The sequence below is a fragment of the Pelmatolapia mariae genome, linkage group LG9 (genome assembly GCF_036321145.2).
Source record: "Pelmatolapia mariae isolate MD_Pm_ZW linkage group LG9, Pm_UMD_F_2, whole genome shotgun sequence".
NCBI classification, from domain to species: domain Eukaryota; kingdom Metazoa; phylum Chordata; class Actinopteri; order Cichliformes; family Cichlidae; genus Pelmatolapia; species Pelmatolapia mariae.
In genome coordinates, this window is record NC_086235.1 from 34,137,996 (window position 1) to 34,158,724 (window position 20,729).

General features: G+C 39.1%; 1 protein-coding gene across 1 annotated transcript in view; it reads right to left on the reverse strand.

Moving 5' to 3' along the window:
- The window catches only part of vstm2a (V-set and transmembrane domain containing 2A), a 100,017-nt gene that overhangs the window by 14,651 nt on the left and 64,637 nt on the right, over positions 1–20,729 (reverse strand). The window contains exons 3-4 of the mRNA XM_063484307.1: positions 10,338–10,388; positions 5,964–6,297 (exon numbers count right to left, since the gene is read on the reverse strand). Coding sequence (XP_063340377.1) covers positions 5,964–6,297; positions 10,338–10,388 — 385 coding nt within the window. The remainder of the gene's footprint in view (positions 1–5,963; positions 6,298–10,337; positions 10,389–20,729) is intronic.

Sequence of the window (20,729 nt, forward strand, 5' to 3'; positions counted from 1 at the left end):
TTAAATAAAAGTGGAAATAATTTATTAAATGCATAATTAAATAACATGTATCATTAACTCATAATTAACTTATTTAAAAAAGCATATTTATTTATTTTCATGGTCCCTGTGCTTCAGTACATCATGAATAGTGATGCTGACCGACAGTCGGGTATCCCTGAATGTATTTTGAATTAAATCTCGTGCAGAAATGATGAAGCAAAGCACCCCAAACTGTAAGTAACATTTTGAAATCCTACTGTTTCAATGTCACCAAACACACCTTTTTCTTTAAGGCATGAATGTAGTGGCGTAATCTTCAAATATCTGGTTGTCAAGAGCCTAATGGCAAAACTACTCCAACATTTTTGGAGACGTCAGGTCCCAATAACAACCACTGGACCAGCATATCGATGTTGTTCTTGGACATCATGAAGAATGATGTTAAGCCTACTCTAGAAATATTTAAATGATCAGTTTTCAATTCAATTCAAATACTTTATTGTCCCACAAAGGGAAATTAGTTTAGCAGCAAAGCAACAATAAGAGTAAACAAAACTATAATAAAAAGCCACAAGACAGTTATTTGCCATTAAGGAGACGGGTTGCAGCAGGGATAAATGAAACCTGGAGTCTTTTGGTCTTCCTCACAGGTACTCTAAAACGACGGCCAAAGGGCAACAAGTCAAACTCACTGCGAAGTGGATGGTTAAAACAATTAACAATAACACGAGCCTTCCTCAGTACATGTTTGTTATAAATGGACCAAAGTGCCAACGCCAACGAGATGTTGCTGGCAGTTTTTACCAAAAGTCCCAACTGATTCTGGAAATCTACTAAAATTCAATTAATGAATAAATAACACAATCTATGTGGGGGTTTTTTCTTCTGTGAGCAGTAAGACTTATGTATACATCTATAATGTCTTTAAGAGACATCTACTGAACAGTCTGTTGCTTAATCAGTGATATTTAAGTTAATATACTGGTGTACAGCTCTTTACCACCTTCTTCCAAATCAATACAGGTTGTATAACCTTTGATGATAATTTGACAGTAATGGGCCTTTTATAGCTGAGAATCTTGCCAGAGAATTTTAAAGGAACGTAGACTATTAGGTGTATTATGTGCTTTTTATTATTAAAAAAAGAAAAAACTGGCAACAACACCCAGGCCTGGATCAAACTTGGTACAGTTACACTTTGGAGTTTCAAAGAAAGCACAGATACACTTATTTATTACTAACAATTTGGTACCATAAGAAATGCCTTAAGAACGTGTAACTTCAAAGAAACAATAGAATGTAAAGGCTTTTAATTGTAAACAGAAATGAAGATGATAATTACCGGAAAGGTGAGGCGACAATTTACCTCAAAGGAAAGAATGGCCACACTGACGACTACTTCATGATCATATTTCTCTGGACGTAACAAGCAAATGTCTGGAAGGATTCGCCACTCTGTGCCATCTGTGACCATCCTTCACCCTCTGTTAATTCTGTAGTATAGTAAAGGCGCACCAGATACCAAATAAAACCTTGAAAACTGATAAAATTTAAACCCTGTGATGATCATTATGAAATGTGTGAATATGTTAAGTTTGAGTTACACACACAACAACGGCATGCGTTTGTGAACTATCCTCATTCATGCAGTTTCCATATACACTGTGTGCTGTTGATGCATTTCATTTGCCTGGCTCTTCCAGTTGAGAGTGACATCACTCTTGGGGTGACTACTTTGTTGCACTGCACAAAAAAAGGAAGCAACCAAACCCATGAATAGAACCCAGTCATTGTTGTAGGTGTGGCTTGTTTAACGAGTCACATTGTAACAGTAGTAATACAGAATGAAAGTTTTAGTTTGCTAATGTTGTTAGTGCACTGTTGCCATCTTGGACTGTTGTGTCACTGTGCTCCAACAGGAACAATTGCTCCAGTTGAAAATTCTTCATTTCAACTTCAGATATAAGTCCATCCTCAGAAGACTGAGCTCCAGATTCAAGTAGGAACCAGCAAGTATGTGGGAACAAACTTGGTACTGAGGAACACACACTGCAAGAAACATTTCTCGACTGAAGCAAAGGCTTTAACTAGAAAACTGGGCAGTGTGTAGTCCATCACATTTGATCCAGACTGAGGCCAGTATAGCTGTCCTTTATGGACCACTTGCAATCCTAATGTAGGCATGTACGATCACATCCCACCCAGCACCCTTACTTTGTTTTTTTAACAAATCAGTAGATGTCAGTAGAAGCCCTTTCAATGCAGAAAATAACAAAGCTGTAGCAGAGTCAACGAACGATTTATCTGAAATCCTGAAAATTGAAAATGCCACAGCTGAAGTATCATTTAAAACAAATATGTTTACATTCATCCACCGTGAATTTTCAGTGGTGCTCAAGACCGGGCTTTGCCTCCTGCTGAGCATTCACAGATAGCAGACAGATTTAGATGCACCCACAAGACAAGTAAGGAAGAACCCACATTAGATTAATGAACCTGAAGCGACACGCTGCCATTGCATGTGAGTGCCTGAGCAATAGAAATGCAGCCACGAACAGCAGTCGTGCTGTTTCTAACCACCTACTGGAATGATGACTCATTGGTGTTCTTTCCTTAGACATACACAGTTGAGGCAGTTTAAAAAAATATGGTAGTTCTTTAAAACAAGGTCAGTGATTTTTTTTCTCTTTTTTTTGGATGAATGCTTATGCAATCAAACTGAGTCCATATTTGTTTTTACCTTCATGCGGGAACAAGGCTGGCCTCAGGGGTAGAGGGACAAGTCTGGCTTGGGGGACATTTTTCTTTCCTTTTTTCCCCAGCTCCGGTCACCTCTGAGCTTTGACAGAACAACACTGCCAGGAACGATGGAGGCCGAGCTGTGATCTAACAACAGCTGACACACTGGTGGGGAGTAGCTGTGAACAAACCACTCTGCTACTGCAGCCGCTCCACCAGCCTCAGTCCCATTCTCCCATCTGGAAAGTGCCTCATTGTTTACAGATGCAGCAATGCGGAAAAGGAAAATATCTGCACTCTCCCTGGTTTAATTTCATCTCAGCCCATTTGCCTATTGTGGCTCATCTGCCTCAAACCTGAGCATGGCTGTAATAGAACTCTGTCGCCCTCAGCTGTAACACCTCTCTGCCGCTCAGAGAGGGGGCTAAGGCTGCCTGAGCAGCCACAGAGAGGCATTTATCAGTGTCAGACACACCACACAGAGGACTCACTGCAACACAGTTGTCAGCATAATTTGGCTGCCTCATAATCTCAGGCTCTGCAGCCCTGGGGATTATTCAACTTTTTACCTCTATTCAGTGGCAAGTAATATCTTTCTGTGTTTCGCTACACGGTGCAGAGGGCTATCTGAGCCCAGAGCAGGGTCCACTTTGTGTTTGAAATGTCTGCCCAGTGGAGAAATGATTGGCATTTAGAGATGAGGAGCAGCGCAATTATAACATAGTCGGATAGTCAAAAAAAGAGAGAGAGAAAATTTATATAAAACCACATGAGGGCAAAATGAGAGGAGGTTACTACAGAGGCACCTGCGGTTTCAATGGTGACGTATGAGTTTCCTCGATTGTAAACACTGAAGTGAAAATGATAAATCAAAACCCGTGCAAAATATGCTGATTTAATATCACAATCATTTTGTTAAAGCCTTTTTTAAGTATACTCTACCAGAAAAAACCCTAAAAAGACACTCAGAGCAACTTAACAGGTAGGTTTGCTCAGGTAACCATCCTCTTTTGGTCAGCAACAAACAGGCAGGGTTAATAGGTGGTTATATATAGTGATACGCTATGAGAGACTGCTTTTTGGGTCGCCTACCTTCTCTCTCTCTCACTAACATGTCATGGTTGGCGGCTGGTGTCCAGCTGATCTACAGAGCCAGAAATCTTCTTTTGATTAGGTTCACCCGTGGTTGGCATGTGTAATGGGATATGCTGGATGAAATATCTGGCTGACTTTTATCAACCTTTACTCAGAAGTGTAAATTATTTACAATCTATAAAATTTCAGCAACAGAGGTGACTGAAGAGAAATTCTATTGGCTGTGATTGGCTGCGGTGTGTTATCTCTTACTCTCACTTGGGTTTTCTTCACTTTTGTCTAACTGCTTCAGTGGAAACTCAGCTGACCTCAACATCACTATTCTCAGGGAGCTCAATGCAGATGTTTAGGCATGACATGGTACACAAAGATTTTCAGCCTCACTATACTTAAAGAATAGAGGTATAGTTGATATTCTTAGCCATAATATTATATTACACCTAAATGAAAGTAATTGTAATTTCAAGCTGGTTTATGTAGCATTATAATAACATTTAAGCATCTTTTAAAATATTCAGCATTATTCAGTTCAATGTCGAATCTTTTTGTGGGTTAAAAATTAATTATGGTGAAACTATATGTTGTGATTAGCCCTAATGTTGTCTCTGTGTTTGTCTGTGAAGGTTCTCAGTCATCCAGGTCATCGTAGTCTAAGGAGCTTGGAAAGAAAAGCGTCTGGACTTCTTAAAGTTGCTTGAAGACCTGAAGAAGAACTGAAGAAGCTTCTCGGATGAGAGGTGAAACGTCTTCAAGCAACTTTAAGAAGTCCAGACGCTTTTCTTTCCAAGCTCCTTAGTCTCTGTGTTTGTGTTTTATATCGCTATGGGCTGGTGAGGATGTAAAAAAAACATGAAATGCTATATGTTGGAGCGATTACAACAATTAACCGATATTGCAGTGACTATAATAAATCTGTAAAAGAATTCAATACAGCTTTGGCTGGCCTGTGACACTAAGCTGTGTAGTCACAGAGCCTGCAGCTTGGAGCCTACAGCGAGGAGACACTCTGTAAGAAGGTGTGTGTGTGGGGGTGGAGACACCCGAGGAGTCCTGCCTGGAGACTTTAGGCTGCTTATGAACATTTCTTAAACACAACTGGGGGCTGGGTCATGTAGTGCCTTAGACATTAACAGTAAAGTCTTAAAATGATTTTGAAAACTTACAGGTGTTCACTGAAAAGAATGAAAGAGTAGAGAGTGTTCTTATCTCCTAGAATAGTTAAAAGCCTAAAGCAACATTTTGGGGATGTTAGAGGGAGGTGATTGACTTGTAGCTGGCTACTGAGAAAAGACAAATATAACATGCTACATGAGATTAAATAAATCACAGTCTTCTTCAATACGTGCTTACTAAAAATATGAAAATTTAAAACACTGGTCTGCTGCAGTACAGTGAGTTTGTGTATGTTTTTTCTTCTTCTTTTTACTTCACCATGGCATTTTACACAATTTTGTACATTAAAAACATTATTGGAGTGGATAAATAAAGCTAGACAACTGACTGCTAACAAAGTTTTGCTAGTAATTAGCTATTATGCTAGTCAATTCATTAGCTTAGTTGCTGCCAATTCAGTTTATTCAAACCAATCATGTCACTTTTGTGGAGCAAAAGAGAAGCTTTAATTGCTTCCTCTGAATTCCAAAAGTAGACACATAATGCTAAATATTTGCTTAGATGAATTTGGATTTCTCAAGCAGGCGTTAATGCTGCAAATGTTGTCAGTATTTAGCCTTCAGGGGAAGCTAGCAGCTTTGTGAAAAGGCTCATAGTATCAATGCTGTATTTTTAGTTGGCACATATACAGTATTTTAAGTTAATTCTTCAATTTTAAATCATGTAGTTTTAGTAGTCATGTTGAGTATTGCTATTACAGCTGTGCTGGTGTTTTTCCTACTCCACTGAGAGCACGTTAGTTCTTAAAACTGAAGTTCTATTGTAAGCTCAGTTGCTGAATAACCTCATTCTAAGTTCTATTCTTGGTAATCTTGAATTTTAACCAAGCAGTCCTTTTAAGCAAAGTAGGTGACTCACAAATGTGTCAAGAGCATTGCAAATCAGGATTTCATGGTGGTAGTGAAAACATAAGTCATGGGAGGGTTTTTTTGTGTGTTCCACAGTTTTTATGTAACTCTCCCCGAGGGCCTTACCTGAGCCGGGGTTGTGTTTAGCTGTATTGGAGGATGTGTGAGAGGTGGAAGTTGAGACCACCCTCTGGTCTGAACTCATGTCCTGCCCCAGTGATGAGCTGGACTTTCTTGGCTTCTTGTTTTTCAGGTGCCGTAGGGAGTTCTTCTCAGGAGGTGGCAGTGGTCGTTGGGGCCTGGACGTGGCGTTGACCTTCAACCAGGCTTGGGCCTTGTACTCCACAATCTCTCCGTAGTTAGCGCGTGTCACCCGGCACTCGTATAGACCTTCATCGTTCTTGCTGACTCTGGAGATCTGCAGCTTGTGTGAGATGTCATTGCCCTGGACTTTCACAGTCTGTTAGAGTAATTAAAAAAGAACAGACTGTCACAACATTCGATGGCATGATAAATACCACAAGTTGCTTGCACAACACATAACTCTCACACTCTGGGTTTTCCCCAAAATTTGACATGAACATATCCTAATTTTACTTTTCGAGTGTGGAAATAATAAGATTAAAAAAATAAAATCACAAATTCACTGTCATTTATTCTAATAAACTGTACTTTTTTTGTACAGTTTATTTTTGTACCAGTACTGTCAAACAAATCAGTTTGCTTGACAGTATGCTTTATTTCACTACCATCCATTTTCCTAAGGTTGATGGTAAATAATTAAGCGTCAAGGACGAAAACATCTGTCAAGTCTACGAACCACTCTAAAACCCACAAATGTGCATTTGTTAATAAGGGGTGAAGGAGTGATTCTGTACGGCTCTGAGAGCAGGGCAGCAAAGTCAGCCAAGCGCGTTAATCACGGCAGTTCAACTAGTCGTATGGGTGGCACACATGACAGGCAGATTTTTGCTCGGCTCATTTCACAACCCTCTTTCTCCCTCACTGACGTATAATTTTTATATACTTTTAAAGGACAGACATATCGCTATGTTCTCTCAATCAAGACAAAAAAGCACTTCAGATTAGGATTAAGGTAAAAGCTTTTGTCTTGGTTAAATATTGAAAACATCAGTATACCGTGGTCCATGTTTCAGTTCATGGTTAACTTGGATGAGTACACAGACTTTCAGTATGAACATTTTGTGATTTTGCAGACTGAGTTTAATGAAAAACATTTTTATGTTGATGAAAAACAATTTTGGTGGCATCTAAGAGAAGCGGTTTTATATGCTGGTAAAAGCGTAGAGTCAAGAGCTTTGTGCAGGCACATGTAAATTTTCCATCTTCTGATTCAGATGACATTATCACAAAGAAAAAAAAAACACTGTCAAAGTTCATTATGGGACTGGACATCATTTGTATAGATGGGATAGAGTATGTTTTTTTGTTGGCTTTAGGGAGCACTTCACAATGGAAAATAGCCTCTGGGAAAAAAATGACATTTTTACTTCAGTGCTAACAAAAAGGTAAATCAAAGACTAAATGCCATCCCTATAACCAAGAGTCAGAAACACCGAATCTGTTCTGAAAGCACTGCAACAGAAAAAAGAACAACATTGCTACATTTCTATGCTTTTGTACTGTTTTTCTAGAATATCATTAAATTTACATAAATAAACTGTGATTTTACATTTCAAATGTAAAATAACGTAAAATCACTGTAAATGTAATAAAACATAATTTTCTTGTTTTTTAAATATATTTGTCTGTACATATGCATATTTAGATTGTTAAAATACATTCACAAATGTATCATGATTTCACAAATATGTGTCTGTTATTTGAAAGATTGAACTGTTAAATTCAAGTCAAGTCAAGTCAAGTCATCTTTATTTATATAGCACATTTAAAAGACACATCAAGTGTCGGCCAAAGTGCTGAACAATTCAAATGTAATGCTATGGAAAAATATATAAAATGATTCTTATAAACTTTTTTTTTACATCAAATAATGTTATTTAGGGCATTTGTGGCTCAAGAGTTGGCAGTTCGCCTTGTAATCAGAAGGTTGCCGGTTCGAGCCCCGGCTCGGACAGTCTCTGTCGTTGTGTCCTTGGGCAAAACACTTCACCTACCGCCTACTGGTGATGGCCAGAGGGGCCGATGGTGTGATATGGCAGCCTCGCTTCTGTCAGTCTGTCCCAGGGCAGCTGTGGCTACAACTGTAGCTTGCCTCCACCAGTGTGTGAATGTGAGAGTGAATGAATAGTGGAATTGTAAAGTACTTTGAGGGTCTCGAAAAGCGCTATATAAATGCAATCCATTGTTATTATTATTTAAACCACCTGTTAACTGTATATTTCTGTACATTTAAGTATTATTATTCATATTGCCGCATTCATTGACCTTGTTTATAGGTAATTTCATTGTTTAATCACGTTAAAATGTTCCTAATTTAATGTTTAAAAGTGCTCGAAAAAGGCAAAATCCCATGTAAAATTAGGGCAACAAACTGTATTGTCATTACTGAAAATAACCGTAGTTTTATGTGAAAGTTATTTTCTGTTATTTTCTGGTATTATTTTGGCGCCCCAGCTGCCGGAATATTACTGTTTTTCTAGGATTTTTTTTTTTTTACAGTGTAACATGTTCGGGTCACAGATTCTCTGTGTAGTTATACTGGCTCTCTTTCTTGTTTGAGACTTTTTTTGTGTTTCAAGAAGTTGAAAAATATTTGAAGAACACACTGAGGTGCTTCCCATTATACCAGTTCTTAATTTGAGACTCATAATTTGAGAAAAAAAACTTTGTTTTAGCTCAACCTTAGGAAGGGCCACCTTCCTTTTCAGGTACCTTTTTCTGTGATTGGCTGCTTCTTAAACAGGACACTTGGATGCCTGAGCTTTTGATTCACTTTCACATAAAATGACCCCATAATTTGACACTTTGCCAACTTCTACCATAAGCATTAACCACTATACATAAGAGCACACACATACGTCAGAGTATGACAGACAGTGTTGGGGAGTAACGGAATACATGTACCGCCGTTACGTATTTAAAATACAAAATATGAGTAACTGTATTCCGTTACAGTTACCGTTTAAAAAGGTGGTATTTAGAATACAGTTACTTTGTTTAAATAAATGGATTACACGGCGGTATTTTCCTGTTTCATATTGTCACGAGTCAGGACTGTTTGGGTTTTGTTTGACAGCTACGTTCTGTTGTTCCAGGCGGCAGCGTTACGGTTGCCATGGTTACAGGGTGACGCGCTCTCTCTGCGACTGTGTGTTTCCTGGGTGAGAGAGCGCCTTTTTGTTGTTGTTGTTGTTGCACTAAGCTAATAGGCAGGATGCTACAGGCATAGCCCTAAAGAATGTAGCCTCATGGGCAGTGTAGTCCGTGCTGCAGGGAGAATGGACTGCCATACCTGTTATGTGTCTGTGAGCGAGGGAGAAAAAGGAAAAGTACGAGCTGTCATCGAGCAGAAACGGGAGCTGGAAGCATGTAAATATAATAATAACCACTGCAGCCAAGAAGAGTGCCTGACGAGCCCAGTTGTAAGTAAGCTATTAAGACTCGACTGTACACTGTGTTCGTGTTTTCCTCCGAAACAGTAAGTTCCGTTGGAGCAGCCTTTCAACGCCTCTCTTTGTCTCTCGCTAGCAAAGTTGACCCAGACAACAAAGTAAAGCTAGTTTTCGGCTACGAGCCCGACACGGAACCCGACGTATTAGCCAGAGGTCCCTTTACTACGGTTCAGAGCCGCGGACCTTCAGTAATAGTAATAAATCACATTCATGTAGTTGTAAACAGCATGATAATATATTAAGTAATCCAAAGTATTCAGAATACGTTACTCTCATTGAGTAACGTAACGGAATACGTTACAAAATACATTTTGGGGCATGTAATCTGTAATCTGTAGTGGAATACATTTTAAAAGTAACCTTCCCAACACTGATGACAGAATGTAAGAAGAGCCATAATAAGTTCCCTTTAATAATAACACAGAATCCATTAATTACTGAAATGTAAGAATATTTAAATACTCGTCTTCTGCTAGGAGACTGTCATACAGGCAAGGACCGTGTATAACACAGAAAATCACTGACCCAATTTCTAAGAAACCAGCATCTACAAACTTAGCTTGATCGTAAATCTGTCACTTTCCATTACACATGCCTGCCTGAGTGTCTGAGGGCTCCAATGAGGTCATTTAGAGGAAGGCTGTGTGGTGCACTGGGCACAGAAAGCGCATACAGAGTGGCAGGAAAAGGGGCGGAATAGTTGGTGGAGCATGAGCGCGGGGAGGGAACCACTTTGACAGTAATAATACACTGCCACTGATTTCACTGATTAGCTCCTTTCTCTGGTTGAAGGTGTATTATTCGAGAAAATCAGCTGCTGTTGTGTTTGCTCGGAATGAAACACTGCCAACTTTGGTCACGACGGCACACGGCAATGGCCTACGTGATGTGTTCTTGTACTTACACTTATTTTCGTCCCCTCATCATCAGGATCGGGCTCTTGTATCATCTCCATCTGGAAATGCAGAGAAAGAGAAAGGGAGCATGAGCAAAGTATAGAAACCTGCCACTTTCAGGAAATGTTTAGAGATACATTTTATGCGAGTCCAGTGTCAGAAACCCTAAAACCAACTCTGATAGTCCTACGACAACCTTGAGAGACGGCATGATCTATCCACCGAAGGCTATAAATCTTTCAAAACAACATCAACACACAGCGTACGGACTGAGTGACTGCATTGCTACTGTTCTGTCTTTAAAAGTAAATGCCACTCTTGCCACTGTTTCTGATTTATTTTTAGATTTTCTGAGTGCTTCTGTGGAGAAATTAAAGACAGCTTCCAGATGCTGCTGTGAATTTAGTGGGAAAAGAAAACAAAAGCGGTTCAAACGAGGATGCTGTGTAACAAATGAACAGCTTCCTGAGACAAATCACACCTCAAAACCTCTATCAGCTTCTGCAGTGAAAAGTAATATCGCCTAGGAAAACTTATGACGAATAATAAAATGTCAGACAGCCGAGAATAACTTTTCACAATGGCACAAAAAACAGTGAACAGCAGCGTGGCTCCTGGGCTTACAAAATGCCTCTGTTTGAGCATAATTCTAGCATGGTGGCAAGCACTAAGCCTACAGCCTACATCATGGACTGAGCATTGATTTTAGAGGCTATAATTTATTTATCCCACATCGGATGCCAAATGGATGTGTGCCTGGAAAAAAAAAAAAGAACCAAATAAAAAAAGAAAAGCCTGCTGACTACAAAGCTGAGGAGGAGCAAGAGCTGCACAATACAAAAGGAAGTTTCTCCAGAGGACATAGAAGCTATTGGCTCCACGGTTCAGACAAAAAATGAAGGGCAGGAGGAGTGAGGGATAAGATGGCTACTTATAAGCATTTGCTGCAGAGAGTGTTCCTTCAAGTGCTGTAATTACCTCAGAGGAACCAGGGCGCTTTTCTCTAGAGGATGTGCAGTAGACAGGTGATTAATGAGAAGAATTAGGAGCCATAGCTTTCTCTGCCTGCATGTATGCACGGCTCCTACATTGTGACTTCACAGATAGACTTGGCATGCTCTATTGTAACAAGAAGATGTCTTTAACGACGAGGCACGATTAATTGTCCTCAGCCTCAATGTTGGGACTGGTTCAAGTCATCAATTTCAGCCCCTGCTTTTTACAAACCACTATAACGGTGGTTATATGGGCTGCGTGTGCAGTCTATATATGTCACCTGAGGAAGATCAAGTCAGACTGTGAGCAGAAGAAAAACGCTCTGCTCTACCGTACCAGAGAGGCTGCTGTGTCCAGGAAACATGGCGGATGAAGAATGATTTAATGACTTCTCGAATATTTGATCGTGGAATCTCCTGTAGGGATAATCAACTCACAGTTGAATTCTGTTACTATATAATGTAAAATCACTTCTTGTGATGATTCCTTGTTTTAATTTTTATCCCTTGTTGGGGATATCCATATTCTCATTGTTCTGCTATCTAGAATTATTGCTTAATGTCCAATATTAGCTACCAGCCTAACCACTCGTCAGGAAATTTCCATGTCCTGTCTGTCTTGCTGTCTTGTCTCAGCCCTGTTTTTGATCATTCTGCCTACGTCTTCCACTCACCTCCAACCTGCCAACTGTGTTCAAAATTCCTTCCTTCTCTTTGTCTCATCTCCCCAAACTCTCTCTTATGCTCCATTTTGCTTATTTCCCAGACATCTCGCAACACACAGCAGCAGAGCATTAAGGTTTTTAAAATGTGAAGGTGTATTTGTTTGTAGATGTGCACATGGATTATCCTTTGTTATCAAAGGCAGTAGTATGTATTTTATCAGGAGGTATATTTGTGTCTACACCAGTATACCCAGTTCTAGCTCACTTCTAAAAAAAAAGGGATGGTGTGTAAAATGTAAACCAAATTAGAATGCAATGATTTTCAGTTCTCATAAATTCATATTTTATTCATAATAGAACACACAAAACATCAAATCTTTAAACAGAGATAATGTACCAATTTAAGAAAAAAAATGTTTTGAATTTGATGGCAGAAAAAGAACATCTTACTGCAGCACAGTTAATCAGAAGTAACGATCATTGTAAACACAATGAACTGTGCCATCCAGAAACGCAGGTTAAAGCTCCATCATTTACTGAAGTATCCATATGTGATGCAACTCTCGTCTCTGGGACAAAGCTCAGTTAAAGGGCCTGAGATGGTGGAAAACTGTTCTGTTGCTGAACACATGGACACTGCATCCTTCGAACTAATAAGTACACTGATCACCCAACTTTTTATCAGGGGTTTGTTCAAGACTCTGCATCTCTGATAGTATGGCATTGCATTAGCGCCTATGGAATTGGCAACTTGCACATCAGGAAACGTATCAATGCTGAAAGACTAGCTTCATTCAATTTTAAATAAACATGGACTTTTAGCTCAGCCATATCTGCATAAAAATTTATGGTACAAAGTGTGGACATAAAATGTTTGCTATGAAATTTTAGCTTCATATACTTCAAATAATTTTAAGACATATATTTTTTGAAAAATGGTCTGTTGACCCACTTTCAAGCCATTTTTCACACACTGAAACCTGAAGCAATGTTTAAACATGAATATCTCAAAAACTATTAAAGATAAAGCCTGGAAATTTTCACCGGCCTTTCTTATGATCAAAATTAAAATATGTGAAATTTGGGGCCAATAGATTAAAAATGTCTGATAATTGGCTACTTAAAATATGAAAAAGTCCAGCACTCCTGCAAAGTCCCATATTTGAGCACACACTAATAATAACACTACTTGCTTCTAGCAGAACTACGTTTATAAAGTGACTTTTGACCTTTACACAGTTCTAAAAAAATGTTTACAATGCATTTCATATTCACCTGTTCTCATACACAGTAGATAAATCATGGCATGTTGTTACCAGCCATCCAGAGACACTTGAAATTCACAGCCGAGGACACTCTGGCATGTGGCAGGGCCAGGCATTAAACACCAACCCAGAAAATTGAGTTTTCAAACACAAGCTAAATGTAAAATTTTAACTCAAGCCACAGTCTTTTTTGAAACCTCACCTCTTTTGGTGCTCAGTTCTTTTTTGTTTAAACCAAACCAAACAGAAGTGATGGAATGAAAAATGAAAGGATAAACATTCACACAGCGTCTTGTGCGACTTTTCTTCTGATGGTTTCTAAAGTTAAAGTTAATAACCTGTTCCTGACTGCCTTCATTCCTCTTGCCTCATTTTAACTGTTGAACATCCACACAGAGTATAATCATCAGACATAAATTAGTAATAAGTCTGACAGTGTGATCAGTCTTATCCTCTGTAAATAGGAAAGCCACAGATTAGGATGAGTAGATTTTGACAACTGTAAGGTTTTTACCCAGGCGCAGGAGTTGAAAAGACATACTATATGAAACATTTCCTTTGGAGCTCAAGCTTTGCAGAATTCAAATGCAGCACTGACATTAGGAAGACCTAAAAAATAGTATCTTTATCATCATTTGCAATATTCTGTTCTGATTGATCAAAGCCTTTCTGCAATAACATCTTTAACTACTGATGAAGTGTATGAAATCAGCCTACTTCAGTTTTTTGATTTTGACATTATCTTTATCAATCTTTATTCTTCTTTGGCTAACTGAGGAAAACCACCAAGGGTGAAGCACTTTATAATCCAAATTAACTGTAAATTTACACATACTGAACAGTTCTTTAAATTTCATATTTTTCCCAAACTTCTTCACGATCATCAACATGTTTTGTTTTAGGAAAAGTGAGAAGTCTTTGTGTTATTGTGTCACCAGTCTTTAAACTCTCCCATGGGTGCCATTTTTCCAGTGTCTCTTTTTATTGTTGAGTCATGAATGAACCTTAACTGAGGCAGGTTGTCTACTAATATGAAGTTTGGTGGTTGGATTTCTGGCTGCTCCAGTATGCAGGACAAGTACCCTTGGGAAGGATACTAAACCTACCCAAGTTGCTCTTCCATGAATCTATTGGAGTGTGAATGTTAGTTAGAAAGCATAGAAAAAGTGCTTGTATGAATGGGTGTAAGTGGGTGAATGAGGCATGTTGTATAAAGTCCTTTGAGTGCTCTGGGAGAGTAGAAAAGCAGTATATAAGGACCAGTCCATTTAACATTTGTCATTTAGCAAATGAGGCCTGCAGTCGTTTAGATGTTGTTTTGGGTTCTTTTGTAACCCCCTGAATGCGTCGTCCGTGTGCAGTAGTGTAATTTTGATAGGCTGGCCACTCCTAGGAAGTTTCTCTACTGTTCAAGTCTTCTCCATTTGTGGTTAATGGCTCTCACTTTGTTTTGTTGGAGTTCTAAAGTATTAGAAATAGCTTTGTAAACATTTTTACACTGATGTCAGGTCCTGGGTTAACACTTACCCAATTCAATTCCCCTTGTCTGCCTGGATTCTCTCCATGTACTCCAGCTTCCTCCCACAGTCCAAAGACATACACTTAGTCTTGTTAGGTTAACTGGTTATTCTACATGGCCCATAGGTTTGAATGTGAGTGTGATAAGCTGTAAGTCTCACTATCTTAGCCCAACTAACAGATTGGCAAACTGTCGAGGGTGTGCTCTGCCTCTTGCCCTATGGCAGATCCATCCATCCATCCATCCATCCATCCATCCATCCATCCATCCGCTTCCACTTATCCTTTTTCAGGGTTGCGGGGGGCACTGGAGCCTATTCCTTCTGTCTTGGGGCGAGAGGCAGGGTACACACTGGACAGGTCGCCAGTCTGTCTCAGGGCTAACACATAAACAGAGACAACGATTCATATTCACATTCACATTCACTCCCACATTCACACCTATGGGCAATTTAGAGTTTCCAATTAACCTATCCCCACGAACTGCATGTCTTTGAACTGTGGGAGGAAGTCGGAGGACCCGGGGAGAACCCATGCAAACACGGGGAGAACATCCAAACTCCACACAGAAAGACCCCGGCCCTGATGGTGGAATTGAACTCAGGACCCTCTTGCTGTGAGGCAACAGTGCGGGAAACCTCACCCGCCCCAGACACGGAAAGGACTGACAGATTGATAGCTCTTTCTCGATTGTGTGGGTAGTGGCGCATGGCCGTTCTTAGTTGGTGGAGCAATTTGTCTGGTTAATTCTGATAACGAACGAGACTCCTATGGCAGCATTTAAAATATTTGTGAAAACAAAAATTATAATATTTGATTTGACCTAAACATGGCGTAAATTACTGGTGTCAATAATGCTGTAATAACTTTGATAGTGGAAAAAATACTTGAAATGATAAGAAACTATACAGCTGATTTCCCAGGCAAAGCCCACATATAACACAAGCATGGTAAAATACGTTACACACCCGCATGCTAGTAAAATTAGCTTCAGCTTTCAAGGCAACAGCTAAAGTTACTTATTAAATAGCCACAGAACTGAGTTAACAATTTAATCACGGTTCTGAATAGAGCTTTACATAAGGTTCCTTCTGTTCACATTATAACCTTGTTCTTCAAGTGTTGTCAATCAGTAGTTCAATGGAAACATTATAATTTACTTCGAGTCTAACCGTAGTTAATTCTGTGTAGTCTCCTCTTATCTTAAGTGCAGAGTCTTAGAGTCTCCCTGTTTGCTGGCAGACAGTGTTTGGGTTCGTCTTATCACTCTCTGGTGATGATCTATTGAAAGCACTCCCCTGCTTGTGGATGTAAGAGGTCAACAGCATGTGTGACAAGCCACAAGCAACAGACTGAATGCTCAATTTCTGATCAGAAGCCACCATACAGCCATACTACTCTGAGCACACCTATATGTCAGATCTTGGAAGCCAAGGTTGGGGCTCATTACTGCCTGAATGGGAGGTTGTTTGAGACTACAAGGTGCTGTAAACTTGGGGTGGCTGTGGCTCATTGGGTTGACCAATTGGAAGGTTGGTGATTTAACTCCCAGCTCCCCCAGTCTGTTTGCTGACTAGACCTTGAGCATCTTGGTTTGTGTAGGATATTGAAGCCAAATTGCCGGCATCTGTTAAAGAATAAGCTTGACAGAAAGTTTTTAAAAGAATAGAATAATGTGCCGTGAGTGCTCAGTTGGAATAGAAAAGCACCACTGAAGTATGAGTCTATCTAGTTTAGACATCTGGTCAAATCAGACCAGTTCAATTCTGCATCATCACAAGTCCGAAGACTAATCACAGAAAGCAGAGCCACAAGTGTTTTTAAACAGGGGAAATTTTTTAACACAGCTTTTCCAAAGATCCTAGTTTTATATCTACATTACTGTACTTTGCACACAGAAACAAAGTTATTTACCCAAAACCAAAAACTACCAAGGTCAAACTTATTAGCCCTTCTGATGCTAATAGTCAATGGTGGACCCTCTTCAGTCAATTGTTGTAATTTTCAAAGGTTTTCACAGGTCTGCTGAGCAGTTCCACCCATGGTTCTTTGGTGAATCTCCCAAACTCCAAATTTGATGGGTCTTTGATATTAATCTTCACCTTCAGTTCACAGAAAGTGAACTGAGGCCAGTCGGTAACAATCACTTTGGTCTTCTAGAGGTAGTTCTTTACCAGTTATTCACATCCTCTCTCTTCCAAGCTTGTTCTGTACTCTGTGGCATTCTTTGAATTTATCAGTGATACTCATCACTTCAGTTCTTGACACTTGGAAATGCTGTGATAACTTTGTATATCCATCTCCTCCAAAACAACGATTCTTTTTCCTCAAATCTAAACTGATTTGTTTGGTTTTGGCATGATGTTTTGTCACTTGACATGTCAAACCCTTGCCAACGTTTTAAATTGAAAGTTAACTCTCAGTTTTAACTTGACTTTACAAGCTTGAAGTATTACACAGTGAAAGCACATAATTATACAGCAGGGGTTTCTGCTATGGCTAAATTACAAAGGGCAGTGTTTCAGAGGACTAATAATACTGAACCATGTAATTTCTCTATTTTTAAAATAATTCTGTTATTGTTATGCTAAGAAAACTAATATGTTTAGAAATGTTATGTTGAAAATTGCTTGCAAATGGAGACATTTTGACAAAAATGTAAAATTTCATAGTGGGCCTAATAATTTTGTCCTCATCTGTACATGAGTCAGCCTAGCTTATATATATATATCAGTAATGGTTATTTTGGCTTTCAGTGCTCACTGTATTCCTGCAGAATACAAGGACTTCCCATGGTCTCTGGTATTATAAATATGAGCTCATATATCATATTTATGTAGAAGCAATAATGCATTTCAAAGGATTCTTTTTTTAAATGTACAAAAACACTTTGAACAAAGCCACAGATGTGAACATGTACTGCTACAGAATTTCATCAGGATTAGAGAATTGCATGCATGTTTGACTTTATATAAACTGTGTAACATCATAACAAGACAGCATCACAATCCAAAGACTGATCACAGAAAACAGAACCATCTTCTTTGACTTTGTTTGGGAGAATAAAAGAAATGACAAAAATCTTTTTATGAATCTTTTTTTATTTGTTTTCAGGACAATACGTCTCTGCACTGACTCTTGGTCAACTGAATGTGCTGTCCTTGTTCACATATTAAGAAAAATCTATGTCTGGGTTCACCCCATCTTTCAAATATTTTGAAATATTTTATCCAAACTGACTTACTTTATGAGCGTGAACCCATTAGTCACCCAGCGCTGTACAAGTGCAATTAAGTAATTGTGACATAATTAATGTCCAATATCAATTCAGAATCCCTGCATTTATCACCTGCTGTAAAAAGACATTCGTCTGGCACTAAGATGTTGCTGTGCATGTCAAATAAAAAGGAAACCTTTCATAGAGATTAACTACCTGTCCTGCCTTTAACTGTTTCCACTCATCAGGGTCTTTTTTTTATCTGAATGTCTACCTGACAGATGTTCTCTGAAGTAAGTTTCCAGCCTCTGACAGCAATGCAAAAGTTTTCCCTGACACTGTCGGGATAAACCTCAATTATTTTCCCATTTATATTTCATTTCTTTCGCATGGGTGCCTTCTGAGCCAAAGCCGCGGCCATTCACGAGTATCTCAATTTCAATCGCTTGTCTTTTTATTGCAAAACCCTTCCACCATGACACTCTGCCATTCTTCATGCAAATCTCAAATTGACTTCTTGTAAAATGTGCTCTGCAATTATTGTGCATCAAAGAAGCTTCATTGACTTTCTGAAACTAAATTAATGTCACATGAAGAAAAATGGTCATCATTTAAACCGAAATACAGACTAGCCCACCCATCGCTGCGGCTGTGATTGCATTGCACCTCTTACTATGATGGGACAATATCTCATTTTAGAGCCCTGACCCTGCATGATAGACATGCACCCGCAAAGAAAACATATTCAGGCAACAAAATATTAAATGAGTTTACCCAGCAATCATAAGCTTTACAAACACAAACAATCTAAGAAGGTTAAACTCAGGTCGTGGACTTCATATGACATATTAAACCCTTTAATCTCAGGCTATACCACACGCTGTGGGCAAAAGCCTCTCATAACCAGTTTGCAATTTATAACCACAGCTTAGAAGTAGTATTGAAATACACAGAAAAATAGCCCTAAACTGATCTTTATATATGACATTAAAGTGCAACATATCACCTAAATGCTTCTGTGATGTATATCCAGTCACTCTTATGAGTAAAGCCACTTTTTCTTAATCAGCAGGGAATGTCACTCTTACTAAGTCATTATGCTAATAATTACCTCATAATTACTTCAAGACTGTTCATAAATAGTTAAACTTCATGTAAAACAACAGCTCTCCCCAGCTGAAAAAGTAGTCAAGTATGCTGTTGGTGCAAGCTGAACTACAGTCCCATTTTAAAGTTAAGCAACATTTAGCAGCCTTGTTAATAGATGTGCACTGGTGATAAGTTCTGAACAGGCAGAACTTCTCAGCACTGTAAGTGAAAATCAACAAAAAGTGAAACTAAATATGTTCACAGACGTTTTGGTCTGTTTCTGTTTTGTTTGAAAGCATCTGTAGATGCTAGCTCTCTGACATACCTAGCCTTAGCTAAATCGACACAGTGTGTGTGCTTTTGGGGCCTTTTGCACTTTTATTGGATTATGTAATAAATAATTTGTGGTATAGCTATTCCAAGAAAGTCATGCTTCAGTTTTACTAAGTATAATTCTAGTATTTTGTTTTTTTCTTGTGTGTGCTCGAGAGCACCTTTACAGTTTATTGATGCAACTTACGAACTTCATTTTTCTTGCTTGCTGGTAAATGCCACCTTCTTCATTAGCAAACATTGTAAAAATGGTAAATAAATATTAATATAGCATTTTCTTTGTCACAAAGCATTTTCACAACACAATTTTCATTCATGTATTCACAAAGACATTTTACTTTTACACTAGTGGATGCATCAGTACACATGTGGACTGGACTAGTAGAGGGCCCGATCTACTTTCGAGCCACAGCTTCACTACTGCATACAACTGACTTCTTCCGACGCCTAAGCGAACACCTTTAACAATCCCTTATGTGTCAGGAGTATTGGAACAACTGAGGTTGAAGCTCACTAAACACTGTGACTGTGTGACTGTGGCTGTTAAACCCCAAAACATGCTACATCAAAAATTGGTCCACACTAATGATTGGGTCCCTGCCACAAACACAGTAATATAGTGTATATGGAAGTGCTAAGGTGACTGCTGTGAATTATACATCAGAGAAAACATCCTCTGACTAAGTGGATGGCACAACACAGAAGAGTTACCACACCAGTCCAGGACTGTGCGCCTACAGTCTCGTGGCCACACTAGCAGTGATGAGGATACGCAAATCCTGGACAGGAAGCAACACTGGTTTGAGCAAGGAATCATGTTAAAGGAAGCAATTTACTTGGAAGAGGAATATCTGAACTGTGTAAGGGTCCAAAGGATATATTGTTCACCATAATACTGTAACTGGAGCCACAGCACAACTCTCTGTGAATAGTCTTCATGGCTATTGATCAACGGTGATGATAATTTGTACATCGATGATCATTAAATGATCATAAAACCGACCTCATGGCATTCAACATGCAAATGCAGTGTTTATAACGTCGAGGAAACCTGCAGTGGATTAGTGACACAAAACATTTCACCCAGACATTCAGATGAACCAAATCAACTCTCTGGCACCTGAGCAATATTCCCACCAAGGTAGGACTGAAAATCCTGGCCCACCATTGTGTCATTGTATCTTACGTGCCTTTCTTTTGCTGTTTTGTGCTAATCACAAGTGCCTTGCAAAGTGACTAGTGGTCGACTGTATGTAAAATAAATAGGGGTGCATATGACTCATAAGCTCAGCATTTCTGATCTATTGATTGGTGTCAG